The sequence below is a fragment of the Garra rufa genome, chromosome 9 (assembly GCF_049309525.1).
Source record: "Garra rufa chromosome 9, GarRuf1.0, whole genome shotgun sequence".
NCBI lineage: Eukaryota > Metazoa > Chordata > Actinopteri > Cypriniformes > Cyprinidae > Garra > Garra rufa.
In genome coordinates, this window is record NC_133369.1 from 20,985,276 (window position 1) to 21,008,237 (window position 22,962).

Consider the following 22,962-nt stretch of genomic DNA (forward strand, 5'->3'; position numbering starts at 1 on the left):
ACAACACAGTATTAAGAATCAAGCGTATGTAAACTTTTGAACAGGGTCGTTTTTATAAATTCAACTATTATTTTCTCTTGTGAAATGTATGTAAACGTCTTTTATGTTAAGTATCTTATTAAATAACTTACATTTTTTAGATTCTGACCTTAACTTTAGCTCAATTGATGTGTATTCATACTAGATGAAGTCTAGCTGCAATCACATAATCGAAATCTGTAGTCTGTTTTAAAAAGATGAATTATTCCTTTAGGTTGACCAAAGTCAAACTTATAAAGTGCATGCAAATGCATTTTCCTGCACAGTATAAGGCGTATAATGTGTTACATAACATTAACATCATCTTGTTTCTTTACACAGTATACTTTTGTTAAAGAATGTTTGTTGGGTTTGTTTGGGTGTAGCCTTCTCACAGTGATTCATAGCGTTAAAATGATCCGAGAGCAGCCAGACTTCATCTCTATAATAAGATCCATTAAGGTTCCCAGTCTCAGTTGTTCTCTGTTTGTTGTCTCCCCCTGCAGGCCGCCCATAGCACATGCGGGGATAGTGAGTACAACCTCCGTAGCCGTACGGTGGTCTGTGGCTCATGCGGGCAGCCATCAGATAGGAACAGCAGCTGCGTGTCGGCCAGCTCTGGAGTGTCGAGCGCGTCTCGCTCATTCAGCAGTGGAGGGGGCCTGCCTGATGCATTTGTCTCTCCCTCGCACTTCATTGTGAGCAATGACAAGCGCAGACAGGTTCGTGAAGTTATTTTTGATTTTGCTGCCTTTCACCAGTACCTTTTCTGTCTCTTATTTTGAGTTTTCAAATATTTTGTGTTAGATGACATAATCTGGTGTAAAAAAAGAAAAAAGAAAAGTTGATTAAAATACATTGATTTTTCTTTTTGTTTTATTACTTTAAGTTTAAAGTCTTAGATTTAAAAATTGTAGATTTTTAATATTATGTTATAATTTTAATAGTATTTTAATAATATTATACAACTTTTTAAAACAACCTTAAGAGTAAAATAAATTGTAAAAAAAATCAGTTAAATTAATGTAACACAAATTTGTCTTTAAGTTTGAAAAGAAATGCTAAAACAATTTTGATCTGATTTATGTAACAAAAAAAAATCAATGAACAAATCAGTGTCAAGTTTCAATAATAGTAATTCAATAAAGATTCAATAATAATAATACACTTGTTTGTAACGAAGACTAAAACATTGCAAATAATCAGAAAAACTAAATAGCAAAGTTTTAATGAATTTTGATGTTTCTACTTTAAAATTTCAGATTTTTTGTAATTGCTTTGTCTTAGATTTAAAAAAATGATACATATTTAATATTGTTTAATTTTTTTTTTCATTTTTTTTTAATCATTTTTAAACAACTTTTAAAACAAAACCATAAGAGTAAAATAATTAATAAAATAAATTGTAAAAATCTATTAAAGAAAGGTGAAAATTATTTTGTCTCATTTTAAGTTTGATAAAAGAAAATGCTAAAACAATTTTGATCTGATTTTTTTATGTAACTAAAAATTAACATTAAAACTAAAATTAAAATTAAAAAATGTTTGTAACTAAGACTAAAACATTACAAATAACATTAAAACTTTTTAAATTAATGAACAAATCAGGGTTAAGTTAGATTAGAGTTAATAATAATAATAATAATTTTGTTTGTAATTAAAACTAAAACATTACAAATAATTAAAAAAAAACTAAGTAGCAGTTTTAATGAGGATTTTGATTAATCAGAATTTATGTAACAAAAAAATTAACATTACAATTTTTAAATCAATGAACAAATCAGTGTGAAGCTAGATTCAATAATAATTGTAATAATAATTGAGTTTGTATCTGCAACTAAAACATTGTATTAGTTTAAAATAAAAATATAAAACATATAAAAATATAAAAAACTATTTTTTTAAATTTTAACATAAAAAAATAACAAAAATCTGAAAAATTAACCAATTCAATTTATTCTATGCTACTTTGATGTTTTTCCGACTTTTTGTTAACACATTAAAATTATGATTAATTGATGTTTGAGAAATGTATTATCAATATACTGCTGTAATATTTTAATCATGATTTAAAACTGAATCATTATAAGAAAAGGTTCGCAGCACATTCAATTTACATGAATTTCTCTCTCTCTTTCACTTTCTCTTAGGCTGGACCCAAACTAGACAACTGCTCCATTATGTAGACTAGCTGTAGACAGCACTGACCATCTGTCCCTTCACACAAACCAGGATTCTTTTTGGATTACGTGTCGTCTTATTACACGATATATTTTGTACTTCACTTTTTGTTTTGTATTTCATAATCTGCAGGGTAGATTTTTGGCTTTTGTATGGCATAAGGCTTCATACGCTAGCAGCTCGTAGGCTGTAGTTTTGCGATTATTATGTACAGTGTTCCTCTATAATATATTTGCATGGTGGCCTGGCAGCAGCTTCAAAGTAATCGTACTGTACTCAGGGAGAGAGGCGAACGGAGCACTTCACACTCACACCATGAGCTCTCAACGGGAATGCTGTCGGAATGCAACACGCACAGTCAATACAATTTCTCCATCACTAAACTCTCATTATAATCAACCTGGTTACCTAGCTCACATGCAAAGACAAATAAACATACAGTGAGCTTCAAGACCAGAAATGAGAGGTCATTTGTCCCAAACTCATTTGTTAGGAAGTAATTTGTCAGTAGGTTTTATGGTGTTTTCACGCTACCTCTCGCAGTTACTTGATCAAAATTATGTGCACCTACAAAAGGGAAAGGAAAGTGAGTGATTCTATGCAGTTTTGTTGCAACTCCAAGATAGAAATATGAATACAGATGTTCTGGATGTATAACGGCTTACAATTGCACAGTTGAATTGGTACTTTGTGTCTTTTGGCAGTGCGTTTACAAGCTCTGACTAGACTGCAGTATGTCGTGTCTTGCGTAATAAGTGTTATGGGATGTTTCTGAAAGACTTGAAGCAACTATAAATCTAATCCAAAGAAAATCTCCTTAGCAGTTTGTCAACATGTTAAAACAAAAGCGTATTGATTGTTTTAGAAAATGCATTTTTGAAGTTTATTTGCAGAGAAAGACATGTGTCATGTATTATGTTACCAGAGAATCATGTTGTGTTTAAAGTACTGAGTAACTATTGCAGGTTTAAAGAGATGTATTTTTGTTTTCGAGCTTAAATATGCAAACGACCAGGTCATTCCCAGCTTTAATGTTTTGTTATTGTTTTTTACGACAACACTTGAAATGTTTGAGTTTTATTGAAAGCTCAAACTTACATGTACACTAATGGGACTGAGTGTTGATTTGCTCTTGTCACTCCTCTCTTGCAGTAGATGATCCAGTTCCTCTCCTGGATGGCTGTAAGGCTCTGGTAATCTGAGCAGTCTGTCCTTTCCTTCACTGCGCACAAGTCCAGTCTGTTTAGGGCAGTTTGAGAATCAAAATCTAAACTTAAAACAAAAATTAGATTCAGAACAGCTTTCATCATAGGAAATCAAGACCATAACCGAGCCTCCTCACAGCTGTCCAGAAAGAGGACTGGATATTGCTGACATTAAACATTTATTTTATTGCTTTGCAAAGCTTTGGGTTTCTAAAGGAGAATTTGGGGATAGTACATCTATTTTTTTTCTATATATATATATATATATACACTTAAGAACTGTGGTTTTGTATCTCCACTTAAATAGCCATTGACATTATTGTAATACGCCGTATGTTTTAGTTTTGGAAACTGATTGTGAATTTCAGTTGTTTGTAATTTGGCATCTTTGACATATTTGCCTTATGCAAAGAAAAACTTCTTGAGTATCAATTATAGAGTGCTAAAATAATATTTTTCTTTATTTTGAAATGTTTTTAGTTAGGTGGCTAATTTCATGAAGGCTTTGTATTAAAAAAAGTTTAAACCGACTGCAGGACAATGCAGTGAATGTTTTGTTGATTTTTCTTTATCATTTACTGTTTTGTGAGAAATTTCATATTTGTGAAACCTTGTTGTAAACTGTGCCTTGACATTTTTTCAGTTGAAACAAATAAAGCCGTTTTGACTTTTTCATTTGCTCTGCAACTTAATAGAAATGTTTATGTGTGCGAGTGTGCTTGCTTTTTATTTAATAATTTTTTTAAAATATAATTTAGGCTACTTTATTTTAAAACCTTGTTTGTACTTGAGTTAAACATGGACAGAGTTTCAGTAAGAAGCTTAATCTACTGATTACAATTTAGGGATTACTAGTTTCACAAAACACCCATACATCACGTTTCACAACTGACGTTTACCTCAAGCGTGAGCTCACGAGGAACATGCACTTGACAGTTAGCCGGAAGCGATGTTTTATACTATGAAAATTTCATAATCAAGATAATATATTAAAATAATATGGTAAGACACACTAATTTGCAATATTAAGCAGCAAAACTAGCAAATCAGGGTTGCCAGGTTTTCACATCAGAACCTGCCCAATTGCTGCTCCAAACTAAAATTTGCATTTCGGAGGTTAAATATCACGCTTAAAAATCATCAGATGCTGTTGATTTGATTCATTAGGGTCTTAATGAAGAGTCTATAACATATTAAAATAATATAGTAAGACACACCAATTTGCAATATCAAGCAGCAAAACTAGCAAATCAAGGTTGCCAGGTTTTCACAACAAAACTTGCGCAATTGCTGCTCCAAACTAAAATTTGCATTTTAGCGGTTAAATATCACGCTTTAAATAATCAGATGCTGTTGATTTGATTCTTTAGTGTCTTAATGAAGAGTCTATAACGTACTTTGGTAAAAAAAAAATTCTCATTGGTCTCGTAAAATAACACCCTTTTTTCCTTGTCAAACGCGCTTGACCATTATTTTTTTACTATATTTTGATCATATTAATCAGAATGAGCTTTATTGCCAGGTATGTTTACACATACTAGGAATTTGTTTTAGTGACAGAAGCTCCTCAGTGCTACAGAATGACAGTGACATGACAACACAGATTATAAAAAGAACAATATACAAGTATACAAGACAGCTAATGTGTAAAAATAGCAGACACAATATACAAAAATATTCAATTTACTATGTACAGGTATATTAGGTGCAATATTTGAATGTAAGTAAGTATGTGCATTAAATAAAATAACTGAATAATGAGTAAAGAGTGTATAATAGTGTTGTACCGTGATCAAGCGCTCATGAGATGGATTGCCTGTGGAAAGAAACTGTTTCTGTGTCTGGTCGTTTTGGTGCTCAGTGCTCTGTAGCGCTGACCAGATGGTAAAAGTTCAGTGTGAGTGTGCTGGATGTGAGGGGTCCAAAATAATTTTGCCAGCCCTTTTGCGTACTCTGGATAAGTACAGATCCTGAAGGGTAGGGAGGGTTGTACCAATGATTCGTTCAGCAGTCCGGACTATCCGCATAGTCTTCTGAGATCAGATTATCTGGAAGTGATAGTTTATAGTGTAAAAAGTTTAACATAATAGTATTTTTCTCACACGCATCTCATCCACCCTATTCTTCAACTCAGAAGTAAGCCTATTTGAGAGACTTCCGGTTCATTTGCCACTGTCCACCTTGTTTTCAAGTAAGAATGGACTCAGGCATTTGTAAATTTTATGAGTCAGGCTTCCGGTCTCATCTGCGTCTAGCTATAGCTGTACGAAACAGCTGGTTTTGCTGCTTGATATTGCAAATTGGTGCGTCTTAGCAAGTTATTTGAATGTATTATCTTAATACCCTGTTGAAAAAAACAGCATATGCTGGTTAGGTAGGTTTTGATGCTGGTTTACGCTGGTCCTTTTGCTGGTTTATGCTGGTCCTTGACCAGCACATGGCCTGCTAAAGACCAGCATAACCCAGCAAAGGACCAGCATAAACCTGCTAAGGACCAGCTTAAACCAGCATCAAAACATACCTAACCAGCATCCCAGCATCAAAACTACCTAACCAGCATATGCTGTTTTTTTCAGCAGGGTAATGAACACGTTGGTTTGTAGTGCAAACCGTTTTTACCATTTACTGCATGTTGCCATTTTTCTTGTTATTTCCCTATAGAGAGTTTACACTTATGTCACGCTTCCGTCAGCTGCGCGGCCATATTGGAGATACTTGGATGTAAACAACAGCATTGTTTGCATGGTTAAATGTACTACTGCATACATTGTTCTGCTGATTTATGCTGTCGAAACCACAGAAAAAACGTGTGTAAGCTGCTAAATCAAGGAAAGGGCGCAATATTTTGACAAACTCAAGTTAATATGGTAAAGACATGTACATGCAGTATTAATTAAGATATTAGCCTAATATTTCACCTACCTGACCGGAAATGATAAGAACAAACATGAATGTTGTCAAGATTCTTGCCTTGGAAATCCTGGCTCAGTTTGACCAACCGCAAATGCCTTGTTTCTTAAGACAGTTTTTTGCACTCTTCTCCTTGATTTCTTATAACTTTTGGCAGTATGTAGTACTCCAAATGTTTTTTCTGGTCTGACTGGTACAGCCCAAAACATAACAATAATTCACTATTTTCAACAGCAATAATCAGCAAAATATTTGAGTTTTATTTGGTTCAGTGGCATTGTTTACATTCAGTCCCGCCAATATGACTGATTGATGAGGCGAGATGAACCGGAAGTCTCAACTATAGGCTTACTTCCACGTTGAAGAAGAATAACAACCTGCAGTAAATGGCAGTACAAACCAGTGTGTTTGTAATTAAGATAGTATGTTAAAATAATATGGTAAGACACACCAATTTGCAACATCACGCAGCAAACCAGCTATTTTGTTCAGCTAAAAGTGGCTGGACGCGGATGAGACCTAAAGACAAACCCATAAAATTAAAAAATGGCTGCGCCGCTCTTACGGGGAAAATAAGGTGGATTTTCGCTTCGGAAAACATTGATTCATCAGTTGCGGTCATATGGATTAGAGTTATGTTCGTTTTACTTAGTTTTTAAAGCGTCAACTTGGAGGATCCATCACGTACATTAAATGACTCAGAAATAAGCTCCGAGATGGATTATCTATCTACAAATCTCGTCTGGGTCACCATAAGGGTGAGTAAATAGGGCTGTTCGATTCCGAAAATTTTGGAATCGATTCCGATTCCTGGTTCTGGAATCGATTGGACTCGATTCCAGAATCGATTCCTCACTGTTGTTTCGATTCTTTTTCGATTCTTGCTTTTTTAGATTGGAGGAAGCTAATTTCGCAATGAATGAAGGATGTAAAGGTTGTATAAAGTTACCTTCTCATAATATGAAGCTTCATTTGTATATATATACATACTATTTTTCTGTAGCTCTGACTGATTTCAAATTGTAATTTTTTATGCATTGCCCAGGAAATTATTCGTAACCCACAGCTCAGCAGTGGACATGCATTTATTGCATGAATAAAACAAGACGTGACGTGTATAAAATGACAAAATTAGCAAACTATACACTGAAACAAAATAAACAGAACTTTAACAACAACACTGATATAAGAGCTCGTGGCGTAGCTGTCAATCAGATGCGCTCAAGGCCACTTATACGTGCTCTCTGCGTTTTCTTTCAGAGTTATCATTGGCTGATAGAAAGATTAAAATTAGCATTTATTTAAGATGTAAATAAGATCAAGACACATCATGACCTATTCTGTCGTGCAGCACTCAAAATTGTGGACAACATGAGCCGTTCTCCCGTAAAATAACATCTGAATCGTTTTTTGAACTGGTTCATTTAATGATCTATCCGAACGAATCTTTTCGTGGAAATGTATCAGGCTATAATAACTATTAGCGAGCAAGAGGCAAATTAATGGGTGCTTCTCAAACTGAAGGCTGCATCCTTAAACTCAGACGAGTTTAGTAATGAGTCGTTTTTATTGAGTTTATTTTCGTCAATCGACGTTTGATGACTTGCAGCCGAAATGCAGCCTTCATGGAATGCAGCCTTTCGTTTAAGAGGTAAGTTTTGTTGAACTGAAAACGGCTCTGAATTAGGAGACGATTCCCCTTGAGAGGATCGATTCCAAACGTTGGAATCGACTCTCGATTCCCAATGCCTCGGAATCGATTCTTTTTGGAATCGATTCCCAGCCCTATGAGTAAAACAGAGAAATTTATTTTTTGGTTGTAGTATACCTTTAGTCACAGACAATAATGAGATTCATGACAAGTTGTGCTTGAAAACCTTGATTTTATTTACACTATTTACAATTCTTATGGTTAAACTCAACTGACATTCATAGCAAAATGTTCCCGATGCTGGATCTTACAAACATGAAAACTTGTTTTGTAGCTGTTATAGTCATTTACACCCTGATTACCAGATTAGTTAAGAAACATGAATAGCATTTAAAACAGAAAAATATGTAGCATTTAACCCATTAATGCCCAGATATTTCGTATTAATATCTTTACTTGTACATCTTTTATATGAGCATACGTGCAGTTCTTTTGCAGTTTTCACATAAGATTTAATACAGCAACTTGTGATAGGTGAAAAGATTTTTGTATAGAAGCTCGTCGAGTCGTCCAGCAAGTTCTAAGGTTGTCTTTTTTATGGCAGTAGTTTAGCGACCCAAAAATACTGTCGGAAGAAAATGAGTAACAAAGTTCCTAGCAGTGGGTTAAATGCCTGTAAATTAGATATTTTTCTCCAAGACCATTCGATGGTTGTTGATGTTGTCCAGCAGATGGCAGTGTTGCGCAGTTTTGGTGGCATCCATTCATTCATCTGTAGTGGGCAGTATTTCATTATTCAGTTTGTAAAGCAGACTGTATTTGGCAGTGATTTTAGAGAAGAACCAAAGTCTTTAAGAAGATCAGTGGGGCACTCTTCGTGGCGATGGAGAGGGTGGTCTCCGCACAGGGGGCAGATCATAATGCCCAGGAATGTGGCTGTTGATAGGCATATCATAGTGATTCTGAGGTTCCTGTTCCACAACGTTGCTAAGGGAACAGTGTTCTGAAATACAGTGAACAAACACACTTTAAACGCTGTACCAGACAAAACTCTGTTATCTTATGTCACAATATTTACATTTGCATAAATTTATTTTTGAGACATTTTAGTTATTTACATTTCCGCATATATTTAGGTCATTTTTATATATGTTCTCTATCTAAAATGAATTTTGAGACTAGAAATTATTTTCTGGCCCTCTGAAGTACCTTTTGTAATATATTCTGGCATTGAAAGTTTAAACAAAATTTTTCAATTTGAAAAATATATTGCTGTGTTGTTTACAGTGTATATTTAATAGTTTTTTTTAATTATATATTTAGAATATTTACACTACCAGTCAAAAGTTTTTGAACAGATTTTGATGTTTTTTTTTTCATTAGTCTCTTCTGCTCACCAAGCCTGCATTTATTTGATCCAAAGTACAGCAAAAACAGTACAATTTTGAAATAACTGATTTCTTTCTGAATATATTTAAAAAATGTAATTTATTCCTGTGATTTCAAAGCTGAATTTTTAGTATTATTACTCCAGTCACATGATCCTTCACAAATCATTCTAATAATGATTTGCTGCTCAAAAAACATTTATTAATGTTATTATTATTATGTTGAAAACAGCTGAGTAGAATATTTTTTTTGATAAATAGAACGTTCAGAAGAAATCTTTTGTAACATTATAAATGTCTTTATTAGTGGTGGGCATAGATTAATTTTTTTAATCTAGATTAATCTAGATTAAATCTTGAAATTAATCTAGATTAATCTAGATTAAAATGGCTAATTTGAATTCTGCTGAAGGCATTCAGAATATGTGTGCTACCCAAATAATGACTAGTAAGTCTTTGAGAACGGGTTTCTCAAGCCAGGTGGCGCATTAGACCATGCAGGCGCTCATCTCCTGTTTCCAAAATGCATTACAAACTGCTTGACAATTGCATTTACAACACAATTAACTATACAAACTTGTGTAACCAAGTACTTCTGCTCAAAAGGCTGTACGACGTGCGCGTTCCAGTAAAATATACAGGCGCGCGGGTATGGATAGCCTATCTGCGTGCATCTTCCAATAAACTGCGTTGCTTTTAGAAGCGTCAATTCAGTTGTTGCATATAGTTTAATGTCTTTATTTCGGGATTATCAAAGTAAATTATAACGTGCCCCAGTAAAAAGGGTCTAGCAACGCACGCACCTTCCCTGAAGCGGCTTCATAACTGCATCCATGTCTGGGCGTCTCATTCGATGTGGTAATTTCACAGAAGTTGAAGACTTGTTCTCGCCCCCTACATTGCAATTCAACTAGATATACGTCATCCGCGCTAAAATATCAAGGTGAAAGTCATCATATCTTGCGTAGTTTAGACCCAGCTCCCAACCCAACTTTGAGAATAGATTAACGGCGATATTTTTTTTATCGCGCGATATGAGTCTCACGTTAACGCAGCACGTTAACGCCGATAACGGCCCACCACTAGTCTTTATCATCACTTTTGATCAATTTTCAACATCCCTGCTAAATAAAAGGATTAATTCCTATAATTTCTTCCCAAAAAAAGATATAAAATTATAGTGAAAAAAGTGTATAATGTAAGAAAAACGTTTTATTTCAAATAAATACTGATCTTTGGATTTTTCTGATCATCCAAGAATCCTGAAAATAAGTACTCAACTTTTTAAGTATTGATTATAATAATGATAATAATTAAATAATATTTCTTGAACAGCAAATCAGTATATTAGAATCATTTCTGAAGGATTATGTGACACTAAAGACTGGAGTAATGATGCTGAAAATTTAGCTTTGATCACAGGAAAAAATTACATTTTAAAATTTATTCAAATAAAAAACAGTTATTCTAAAGAGTAAAAATATTTTTACATTTTACAGTTTTAGCTTTACTTTGGATCAAATAAATCCAGGCTTCGTGAACAGAAACATTAAAACAATGTATATTTTATATATTTTGGCCAGAAAATGTAATTCTAAGTTTGTAAATATACATATATTTGCATAAATATGAATTGTAGACATTTTAGTTACTTGTTTTTCCCTACATATTTTCCCCATTTTTTCAAATATATTTTAAAGGAATAATACCCAATTTCTTTTAATAAAACTACCTCTGCATGACAGAGCGGAGGGAGTCATGACTGGTGGGCTGATTTCAGTGTAGGATCTTTCACGAGGCACTGCAGATTTCATCTCCATGTAGCTGCTTTCCGGAGGACAAGGCGGCAGGCCAGGCAGATCTTTGATGGTGGCATATGGGTTCTCACTGTTCAGAGAGCTACTGCTCACTGCCACACATGAATCTTTCAACTCTGCAAACACAACAAGATGCTAGACACAACTAAGATATATAGAAGAACATTCAGAAGAGGAATGTCTGGGGGACTTTTACCTTTGTTGTAGTGCTTCCCAAGAGTAGCACTATAGCTGTAACTTCGATCGATGCCAAAAGCCCCTGCAAACACAATAAGACCACATTCAATTTACTCGGACAACCGCACAGCACAGAGCAAACTAAAAATATAGTGCAGTCATATGGTGAAAACTGTTTCCCAGTATCCATTACCTGGATCTTTAGGTGGCTCCTGGTGTTTCCAGCCTGGAGGAAGAGTTGCATTAGTGTCAGCCGCAAACAGACCTCTCCTCTCTCTCTCCATGTTCTTCAGACTGCAGAAAAGCTGGTTGTTGGTGTTCTGTCAAAGCATAAGACAAAAAGGAAAGTTGTTTCTTTTAAATGTTCAAAATTCGCAGGACAGCGTGCAAACAAGGCGCAGCACATCCGGGTTCTACGTCAGAATATCGGCTTCTTTCTTTGCGCACAAAAAGTATTCTCGTAGCTTCATAACATTAAGGTTGAACCACTGATGTCACATGGACTGTTTTAACGATGTCCTTACTACCTTTCTAGGCCTTAAACATCAAAAATATCTTAAGATGAACGAAGGTCTTATGGGTTTGGAACGACATGAGGGTCAGTAATTAATGACAGAATTTTCATTTTTGAGTGAACTATCCCTTTATACATAATCTGTTGCTCTGCCCAAAACAGACAATGTGTAATGAAACTTAAACATGTAATTAATTTACTTACTGCACTTCCCACTACCGCTGACAAGAGATAACTGCTTTTTTAGAGGGTTATGCATAAATAATTGTATAAATGAAAGATTTAATTCTTATGGAAGCCCATTTCTTATAGAAGTGCATTTCCACCACATAAGAAAAAAGCATGCTTTGGTAAATCATAGCTATGACAAAGTCATAACTATAATATAAAAAGCATGAATTATGATACGCAAAGTCTTCGTTATAAGATAACATGCAAAAATGATTTACTAATTATGATGTTTTAATCTCATAATTGGATTTGGATTGGATTTCAACTTTTTATCAGATTTTTACTGACTTTTTATCTCGTAAATTCATCACATTGCTATGGAAGCCTGCTTCCACCACTAAATAAATAAAATGTTATTGCGACCTTTTCTTAGAATTGTAATAAACTCACAGTTCTGACTGTTTTTTCTTAGAATTGTACAATAAAAACTCTTAATTGCGATGTTATAAATTCAGAATTTCAAGAAAAAAAAGTCAGAATTGCGAGTTTTCATCTAGCAATTCTTAATTTTTTTCTAAGAATTGCTTCATATAAACTAGCAATTGCCAGATATAAAGTAAATATTGTGTCATATAAAGTCACAGTTGTGAGTTATAAAGTCTCAAATTGTGAGATATAAACTGTAAACTATAAACTTTTTTTCTTCTCTGAATTGGGTGACAAACTCACAATTGCGAAAAAAAAAAGTCATAAAATCATTTGTGAGAGAAAAAAGTCTGCATTGCAAGAAAAAAGTCAGAATTGCTAGATATAAACCTGCAATTGCATGAACAATAAGTCAGAATTGCAAGAAAAAAGTCAGAATTGCTAGATATAAACCTGCAATTGCTAGTTACAAAGTCAAAATTGCATGATATAAACTCAAAATTGCGAGTTATAAAGTCAGAATTGCGAGAGGTAAACTCAAAATTCTGACTTTTTTTCTTCAGAATTGGGTGGCAATCTCACTATTGCGAGAAATGAACTTTTTTCTCACCAATGTTTGTATTTTCGAGTTTGTTTTTCGCAATTCTGACTTTTTTTTCTTGCTATTGCAAGTTTATATCTCGCAGTTCTGACTTTTTTTCTCACAATTCTTTTTTTCTCTTGCAATTGAGTTTTTATCTCGCAATTCTGACTTTTTTTCTAAAAACTGTGAGATATAAACTTGCAATTGCAAGTTAAAAAGTCCAATTTTGGGGTGAAAAAAATTATATGTTCTTAGAATTGCAAATTTATATCTCACAATTCTGACTTCTGTCACAATTGCATGTTATAAAGTCAGAATTGCAAGATATAAACTCCCAATTCGGAGAAAAAAAGTCCAAATTGTGAGATAAAAGTCAGAATTGTGAGTTTTTATCTTTATAACTTACAATTCCAAGTTTGTATCTTACAACTCTGAGAAAAAAAGTCAGCATTGCGAGATGTAAACTTGCAATTGCCAAAAAAAAAAAGTCAGAATTGTAAGATAAAAAGTTGAAATTACTTTTTTATTTTTTTATTCGGTGGCAGAAATTGGCTTCCATACATTGTAGATGGAAGGCTGAGTTAAATAGTCTGGGTTCTGGGATGCACACAAATTTAGTGTTTACATTCATTAATTCAGCAGACGCTTTTATCCAATGCAACTTAAAATGAGGAATATAAGAAGCATTTTGTAATAGAGCTAACAAAATTCATAGTGTGCAAAAGTTGGCTAATGACAATTTACATCCCATACGCAGTATTCATATAGTAAGAGTAGAATGCTAGTATGCTACTCCGAACATTGTATATACCATGTTATTATACATATAATACCATAGAATTACTCACCTTGATGCCTCGGTCCTGGTTGTTGGGCAGGTGTGGCAGTGGAGGTCTGTTCTGAGACAGCGTGTGATAACTCGGGTTTGAGTAATAGTGATGGTAGCTGTGCGGTACATCTACAAGAAATAAGCAAATACCAAATAAAAATGTTTTCATATATAAATTAAATGAGGCACTACAAAAAATATCAAAAACTCCAGTGGCTCATACCTGGCACAGCGTATTCTGAACTGACGGTGCGGGTTGAGGAGAAAGACACAACGGGTGTGTTGCTCTGTTTGTCCTGTTGTCTGCGCCGGTACAACAACAGAACAGCCAACAGGAGCACAACCAGAATCACCAGCACCACAATTCCTGCGATCGCACCCCATGAGTCCTTCTCCACTGGAGACACGGGCACCATCATACTAAGCTCTTGCTCTGAAAAACACACAGTCATTTACAATAAACACACTGACAGACAATAACAATGCAAACATTTAATAAAGCAAAAGTATTTTAGGCTTATTTTAATACCTGGTTTGCAGTCCTCGCCTGGTCCAGGTACACAAACACAGTCTCCAGTGTGAGGATCGCAGGAATGGCTGGGGGCACACGAGCAGGTCTGTGCGCAGTTAGTGCCGAATGTCCCAGTCTGACACGCTGCAAAGACAGACATTTGGCAAATGTTTGATGAACTTGTAGAGTGACAAGACATATTGAGCCTGATCCAGGAATAAAAATGTATTTTCAGCTGAGAATTACAGTATGAGTTATTTATTCCGAAACCACATCCAGGAAAACTGGCAAACAGTCTTTTCTAGGAGAAACAACTCTTAATATTCAACTTCAGCCTAATTATTGTAACACACTATGCAGTCATTTTCCTACTCAGTATTTTTGTATACAAATCTAAACATCCTTCAATCAAGTTATATTTACTCAAAGGATTAGTTAATTTCCAGTATGAAAAAATCCTGATCATTTCATCCAAGATTTCTTTCTTCAGTTGAAAAATAATTAATTTTTTCTGGGGAAAACATTAGAGGATTTTTCTCCATACAACAGACTTCAATAGTGGCCAACAGGTTGAAGGTTTCAATGTAGCTTCAAAGGGCTCTACACAATCCTAGCCAAGGAATAAGGGTCTTATCTAGTGAAACAATCAGCTATTTTCTGAAAAAAATATAAACTTTTTAACCACAAATGCACTTCTTGCACTAGCTTGAACTCACATGTTAGGCGAAAGTTCCAACTCAGTGTTTACAAAGCAAACGTGCAAAGAAAGTCAAAAACAAAAAAGGTAAAACAACGATTTTGGACGATTTTGAAGTTGAAGAAGAAAATAAAATGGATTTTTTTTGCCCTCCCCTATGCTTTTGAACTGAAGTACACAGGACAAAGAACAAACCAACCGTGACTTTTCCAACATGGTTACGTAATGCGTGAAGATGTGCATCGTAGAGCTAGTGCAAGATGAGCAATTGTGGTTAAAGAGTATACACATTTGTATACTTTTTTTAGAAAATGACTTTTCGTTTTGCTAGATGAGACCCTTTTCCTCATCTAGGATCATGTAGAGCCCTTAAAAGCTGCACTGAAACTGCAATTTGGATCTTCAACCCGTTGGCCACCATTGAAGTCCACTATATGGAGAAAAATCCTAGAATGTTTTCCTTAGAAAACCTTAATTTCTTTTCGAATTAAGTGGGGTAAGAAAAATCAACTTCATTCAGAAGAAAAACAAGTTTATTTTTGTTACCACATTGGCAGATATTTTTCTTGTTTTACCTCACTTCTCAGAAAACGAAACATCTTATGTCACTTTGCATAAGATATGAAAACGAAATCAAATAATCTCTCAGAAACTCACATGAAGAGCAGTCCGGTCCAGTCCATCCGGCGGGACAGAGGCACAAACCATCCTGGTGATGACATGTTGCATTGTTGGTGCACTTGCACACATTGCTACAATGGCGTCCATACCGGCCAAGTGGGCAGGCTAGGAGTCAATCAAAAACAGCAATTAAATGATTTACACAAGCCTTAAAATAGCGGATTATTCTGTAGACTATTTGCTGCTGTGGATGTTTTAGGTTTAAAAAGCTAATTCACACAAAAATGACAATTCTGTTATTTTATTTACATTATTTACTCACCTTCATGTTGTTCCAAAATTGTATGCTGTTATTTTTCAATGAGTAATGACTTAAATGGACTTTTATAGTGCTTATAGCTTTTTTAGTCCTTGACAGATGTGGTCACTATGAACAGTCATAACTGCTTTGAAATTCTCCTTTTGTGTTTGATTTTAAATTAAAAATGACATGAGGGTGAATAAATAATGGAAATGTTTTACTTTTACATGTGCATGTTTATATCTAACCTTGTTCACACAGGTGTCCGGTATATCCAGGCAGACACAGACAATCGCCTGTTATGTGATGACAGGAGGAGGCATGTACACATGATGGACATTGACGGCTACACCGCTCTCCGAACAGACCAGCACTGCACACTACAAAGAAAATGAAAAGAGCACTGTCTAAACCAGCTCTAATGTGACCTGAACTATTAGAGACGCCATTGGATGCACAGACAGGTATATATATACTCACTGTGTTGACACTGTGCTCCCCAGAATCCGGGTTTGCATAGGCAGGTTCCCGTATGTGCCTGACAGGTGGCGCTGTTGAGGCAGGAGCAGGTCTGGTTGCACTGAAGGCCCCATGTTCCCTCTGGACATTGTTGTGTGCAGCGCAGACCTGCAGAAAAATGAAAGACACGCTCTAATATCCTATTTTAATAGCAGTATAATACAGTAGGCCTTATACAGTTGAAGTCAAAAGTTTGCACACACGTTGCAGAATCTGCAAAATGTTCTTTATTTTACCAAAATAACAGGGATCATACAAAATGCATGTTATTTTTGATTTATTACGGACCTGAATACGATATTTCACATAAAAGAAGTTTAAGTATAGTCCACAAGAGAAAGTAATAGCTGAATTTATAAAAACCACCATGTTCAAAAGTTTACATACCCTTGATTCTTAATACTGTGTTTTTACCTAAATGATACACAGTTGTGTGTTTTTTTTTTTTGTTTGTTTAGTGACAGTTGTTCGTGAATCCCTTGTTTGTCCTGAGCAGTTAAACTGCCTGCTGTTCTTCCAAAAAACCTTCAGGTCCCACAAATTCTTTGTTTTTTCAGCATTTTTGTGTATCTGAACCCTTTCCAACAGTGTGACTGTATGTAGCTATTAAAAAAGGTTCAAGTGCTCACTGATGCTTCAGAAGGAAAAAACATGCATTTAGAGGGGGCAAAACAATGTGATATTTAGGCAAAATAAGAAAAATGTACACATCCTCATTCCATTCAAAAGTTTTCACCCCCCGCTCTTAATGCATCGCATTTCCTTCTAAAGCATCAGTGAGCGTTTAAACCTTCTGTAACAGTTGTACTAGTCACTCAGTTGTCCTCAGTGTGAAAATATGGATCTCAAAATCATACAGTCATTGTTGGAAAGGGTTCAAATACACAAAAAAATGCTGAAAAACCAAAGCATTTGTGGGACCAGAAGGTTTTTGAACAGCTGTGGATCATTTAGGAAGCAACACAGTATTAAGAATCAAGTGGATGTAAACTTTTGAACAGGGTAATTTTTATTGTCATTTTATTTTCTTTTTTAGACTATATGTTAATGTATAAAAATATCCTGTTCAGGCCAGTCCTAAATAAAAAATAACATGCACTTTGTATGATCCCTCTTATTTTGGTAAAATAATTAACATGTAGCAGATTCTGCAAGCTGTATGTAAACTTTTGACTTCAGCTGTAAATGTGAACGAAGTCCTACCTGTCCAGCCTGGTAAACACAGACACTGGCCTGTAACACTCTCACATCCTTCATCATGCAGACAGTCACATTTGTGTTGACAGCCTGGGCCGAATGTCCCGATCTGTTTAAACCAGAATGGAAATGTAATTCAGAATGATCAAGTAACTCTGAGTCTGCCCAGTGTGATTATACAGCTCTAACATAATTGCTACTTTAATCTGAATGATGGCCATGCAACATGTACTCTAAGAAAAAGAGTGTTATGCATTTGCCATGAGGTTAATAGCTTTTGCTGATGGCATAAAATTACTGCAGATGATTTAGAAGACATATATGCTGAACAGACAATAACACAGATGTCAAATTCAGTTCACAGGAGAAAAAAAGTGTGACTAAAGATGAATTCCCTGCAACTGGTTATTGTAAATCGAATACATGTGCACAGATGATAAAGCAAACTTACTGGACAGGGCTCGTCACAGGAAGCTCCTCTCCAACCTGCGGTGCACTTGCAAGAACCATCAGCAGGGTGGCAGGATGCTCCGTTTGCACACTGACATGTTAAATTGCAACTAGGACCCCACGTGCCCTCTGAACATGCGATAGAACAGTCAATTCCTCTCCATCCTGAACACACAAATACAAAAACACTGTTGGGTGACATTGTTCAATCAATCAAAAATAGTTTATATTTAATATTTTATATTGAGAGAGCATTAGTAAACAGTATTTTATAAAAATTTCCCATTCATTTTGTCTGTTTATTTGTTATTGACTTGTTTGCTGACTTACAGATTCTCTAGATTCTAGACTGAGTGTTTCATTCATGAAATAATTAGTTCATTCTGTCTTTTAAAGGGAACCCTGGTATTAAGACTTGCATGGCTTAATATAACAAATGATGTCTCTTACTCAAATATGTAGTAGGAAACCCATGAAAGATTTACGTTAATTAAAAATCCACATCGTTTTATACATATTTTGGTCATTATTGGTCATTATTTCGATGACGTAAAATGGTTGCACTAAGTGAGCTACTAGCCCTACTTGTTGCTATTTTTACACATCTCTGAAGATACTGATTTGATGCCACATTGTGCGGCTTTTGGTTTTCATTTTCAGTCAAAAGGCAACAAGAGAAGTTTTCACTGCTTTCCTAGTGATACAAAGAGGAGACAAGAATTGGAAGATGCCTGTGGACTAATAAAAATTCCTAAAGACCCACGTCTTTGTTCTCTCCACTTTAGCCCGGATGCCTTTGAGGCTGCTAGTAGACCACAGCTACTGTAAGAGCTAACAAACGGCCGAGACAAGAAACGCTAGATGCCATCCTGGCAGGATGTAAACATGCCAGTGCTTGTCATGACGCCACAGCAACTGAAGGAGTTTCTCAGCTTGGATTTCACTCGATATGTGGGGGCATTAGACTCCTTAAGCCTACCCTTATGTCCATCACCACCTGTAAGCTCTTTCAGTAGCTGTGGTCATCGTATCAATATTTTATTTTTTAGTTATGTAGCGGTAAAAATAACAACAAGTAGTGCCAGTAGCTCCCAAAGTGCAACCATTTCACGTCATCGAAATAATGGCGCCCCCCCATAGTCCAAAATATGTATAAAACAATGTGGATTTTTTAAATAATGTAAATCTTTAATGGGTTTTCTACTACATATTTCAGTAAGAGACATCAATTATGTTATATTAAGGCATACAAGTCTTACCTGGGGTTCCCTTTAATGTTTAATGTGTATCAGAACTTACCTTCTTTACAGAAGCATGTTCCATCGATGGGAGAGCAGGCTATAGAGTTTACACAGGTACAGGGAGACAAGCAGCCCTTCCCATAGAAACCATCCTCACAAAGTTTCTCACAGTGTTGTCCCTACACACACACACACACACACACACACACACAAGAATATTAATGTGGAATATTATGTGGTATTTAGGAAGTTATTTTGTTTGTGATCATGTCTGTCCACTCACCCTGTATCCGGGCGCACAGTGGCACTCGCCTGTCACTGTGTCACACATCCCTCCATTCACACAGAGACAGGGCTCCAGGCAACCGTTACCGTAGTGACCTTGAGCACAGGTTTCATTACAGTATAGCCCCGCCCACCCAGGCTGACAGGTACACTCCCCCTTCAGAGGATGACAGCTGTAATATCCATGACACAATCAGTACATAGAATGACACATGGGGAAATTACTCAAGCTAAATTAAAAAAAAAAAAAAATTTGTTATCAAACAGCATTTGGTTATTAAATACAATGATTAATTGGTTAATAGAACTAATTGGTCAGTTGTTATTAACTAAAACTACTAAATATATTGAGAAAAAATTCTAATAATTTAATCACCCCCATGTCATCCAAGATGTTCATATCTTTCTTTCTTCAGTCACAAATGAATTAAGTTTTCTTGAGGAAAACATTACAGGATTTTTCTTCATATAGTGGACTTCTGTGGGGGCCAAAGGGTTGAAGGTCCAAATTGCAGTTTCAATTTAGCTTCAAAGTTATCTACGTGATCCCAGCTGAGGAATAAGGGTCTTACCTAGCAAAACAATCTGCCATTTTCTAAAAAATAATAATAAAATATATACTTTTTAACCAAATTGCTCGTCTTGCACTAGCTTGACCTCACACATTATATAGTCACATTGAAAAGGTCACATGTGACATAGGCAGAAGTACCAGCCCAGTGTTTACAAAGCTTACAAATTTGTGGCTAAAAAGCATATAATTTTATTATTTTTTTTTTAGAAAATGACAGATCGTTTCTCTATATAAGACCTCGGCTGGAATCATTTAGGGGCATTATAAGCTACATTAAAATGGCAGTTTAGTTCAACTCATTGGTTCCCATTGAAGTCCACTATATGGAGAAAAATCCTGGAATGTTTTTCTCAAAAAATGTAATTTCTTTGCGACTGAGGAACATCTTGGATGAAATGGGGTTGAGTAAATGATCATCAAAATTTTTATTCTGAAAGTAAACTAATCCTTTTAACAAAACTTAATACGAATATTAAAATGATTACATTTATTTAATGAGAATAAAGCTAACCGAAATAGGGAAGTAATGGAAATAAATTACTGAAGTAAAAACTAATAAAAACACAAAAGCGCATAAAATGACAAAAAAAAAACTAATATTAAATGAAAACTGAAAATATATAAATAAAATCTAATTCAAAATGTTAATAAAATGATTGCTAAAATAACACTGGTTCTAAGAACAAAATGCATGGATTTTTTAGTATTAGTTGTGTTCAAACTGTGGCAAATCAAAGTTAGTAATCATCAGTAACAGACATGGAAGCACACAGCACACCTGAGAGTGTTTTGTGAGTTGCAGAGGCAGCGGTGTTCGCAGTGCATGCCGTAGGTCCCTTCAGAACACATCCTGTGATCACAGCGTGGCCCCTTAAACCCCGGCTCGCACAGACAGCCACCGTGGATGTTATAGCACCGTGCTCCGTTAGCACAGTCACACACACCCTTACAGTCCTCACCGTACGTACCCACTGGACACTCCTCGTTACACCTTCACAAGAGACACATGCTCAGTCAATAGGGAATCATACAGTAACATACAACAAGCTGCTCAAAAAAAATTTCTAGAGCTACAAATCCTTAATTACATTACCAGATACTTCAAATGCCCAACTACAACCAATTGCCATTTAGAACATAGTTTCTTAACTGGTGGATTGTGACTCAAAAAAATAAGTGTCAATGCAGACAGTTGGGAAAAAATAATGCAAAATGTAAATATTAAAATGATGCAGACCTTTCTCCAGTGTAGCCTGCATCACACTGACATTGGCCTATTTCTGGATCACAGTGGCCTCCATTATGGCACAAGCATTCTTTAGCACAGTTTGGACCGTAGCGGCCCGGTGGACACCGCTCAGTACATACTGCACCCTAAAACAGAGAGAGAGGCTGAAATTGGATGTTCAACAAAGAATAAGCAAACAAAAAATCCAAACAAATCAACTGATTACTCACCATCCAGCCAGGTGGACACAAACACACCCCTCTCCCCTGGCAGATGCCTCCATTCTGACATGGGCAGCGTGCAGGACAGCGGCTTAGTCTAATGCAAGGCTCCGAGCACCTGAGTGACAGAAATACGTTAACGTGAAAATTCTGATCAATTCAAACCTGGGCAAACAATGGTGTTTTAAGATTGTGAAGTATGGCGTTATTTTAATGACAAATGTCGAAAGCGCATTATTGTAGCGCGAAAGCATATTAATATCATGAGCGAGCACAAATCTCTCTGCTCGCACGCGGATTTCCTTTACTCTCGCACAAAACCGGACGCGCGCTCTCAGATATTCGCTGCTCTCACTTAGACAGAGTGCGTGGACTCAAAATGTGTCTCTCCTCTTGCGCAAAGTGTGTGTGTGCGCGCTCAAACGGTGTTCTGTACACTCGCAAATCTCTCTGTGCTCATGCGCTATATATATATATATATATATATATATATATATGAAGGATTGTTGCTCCTGGATTAAACATTGTCAAAAATGTATCATTATGCATTAAAAAGTATCTCAAAACAAAACTTTTCACTGGAGCCTTTCCTTGACTTTTTATAGTTGTATTCGTTGTTGTATTTCCTATTTTATTGTTGTATTTTCTGTGAATGCATACATGCATCTCTCTGTAATGTACTTTGTAAACACTGTTTTAAAAGGTGCTATATAAATAAAGATTTAACTAATCAGACTTCCATGACTGACCAATGAAACTACTGAAATTAGAGCCTACACTCTAAATCTAATTGGCTGGGAGTGAAGTGCACCTGGAATTATTTTGATAATCAAAGATGGATCTTTATTTTAATTTTTTTCAGTTTAATCATATTTAGCAATGTAAATCAAATGTAGCCTATAGGCCTATGCTAGGAATTGGCTGCTTGGATGATTTGTACATATCATTAACCTCTGTCCAGTTGTATAGTCAAGCAAAGACTTCATATAAAAGGTCAGTGTTGTGTCATTAATTCAGATACTTCAACTGAATTTTCATTGCAATAAATGTTAAAAAGTAACAATTCATATCAAATCAACATTAAATTACTAACTGATACAAAGTATAACACAACAAATGCTCTGCTAGAATCGCTGCTGTTTGGACATTTATTTAGATTTCTTTTTAAATTAGTGTTTGCTTTTAGTTCTGAAAAGTTTTTTTTTTACGAAAACACTTCATATTACCAACAAATTCAATGGCACTCT

At 35.4% G+C, this 22,962-nt stretch overlaps 2 protein-coding genes across 3 annotated transcripts in view; one reads left to right on the plus strand and one right to left on the minus strand.

Moving 5' to 3' along the window:
* lmna (lamin A) overlaps positions 1-4,079 on the plus strand; it is a 35,313-nt gene extending 31,234 nt beyond the window's left edge. For both annotated transcript variants that reach the window (XM_073846724.1, XM_073846723.1), the window contains exons 12-13: positions 525-740; positions 2,169-4,079. In XM_073846724.1, the coding sequence (XP_073702825.1) occupies positions 525-740; positions 2,169-2,204 (252 nt within the window). In that variant the 3' untranslated portion in view covers positions 2,205-4,079. The remainder of the gene's footprint in view (positions 1-524; positions 741-2,168) is intronic.
* Positions 4,080-8,177: 4,098 nt separating this feature from the next.
* pear1 (platelet endothelial aggregation receptor 1) overlaps positions 8,178-22,962 on the minus strand; it is an 85,178-nt gene continuing 70,393 nt past the window's right edge. The window contains exons 8-24 of the mRNA XM_073846746.1: positions 21,725-21,833; positions 21,504-21,640; positions 21,045-21,257; positions 19,691-19,865; positions 19,466-19,586; positions 18,168-18,331; positions 17,723-17,825; positions 16,481-16,627; positions 16,249-16,380; positions 15,736-15,864; positions 14,400-14,525; positions 14,094-14,303; positions 13,890-13,999; positions 11,541-11,667; positions 11,367-11,429; positions 11,086-11,286; positions 8,178-8,968 (exon numbers count right to left, since the gene is read on the minus strand). Coding sequence (XP_073702847.1) covers positions 8,826-8,968; positions 11,086-11,286; positions 11,367-11,429; positions 11,541-11,667; positions 13,890-13,999; positions 14,094-14,303; positions 14,400-14,525; positions 15,736-15,864; positions 16,249-16,380; positions 16,481-16,627; positions 17,723-17,825; positions 18,168-18,331; positions 19,466-19,586; positions 19,691-19,865; positions 21,045-21,257; positions 21,504-21,640; positions 21,725-21,833 — 2,410 coding nt within the window. The 3' untranslated portion in view covers positions 8,178-8,825. The remainder of the gene's footprint in view (positions 8,969-11,085; positions 11,287-11,366; positions 11,430-11,540; positions 11,668-13,889; positions 14,000-14,093; positions 14,304-14,399; positions 14,526-15,735; positions 15,865-16,248; positions 16,381-16,480; positions 16,628-17,722; positions 17,826-18,167; positions 18,332-19,465; positions 19,587-19,690; positions 19,866-21,044; positions 21,258-21,503; positions 21,641-21,724; positions 21,834-22,962) is intronic.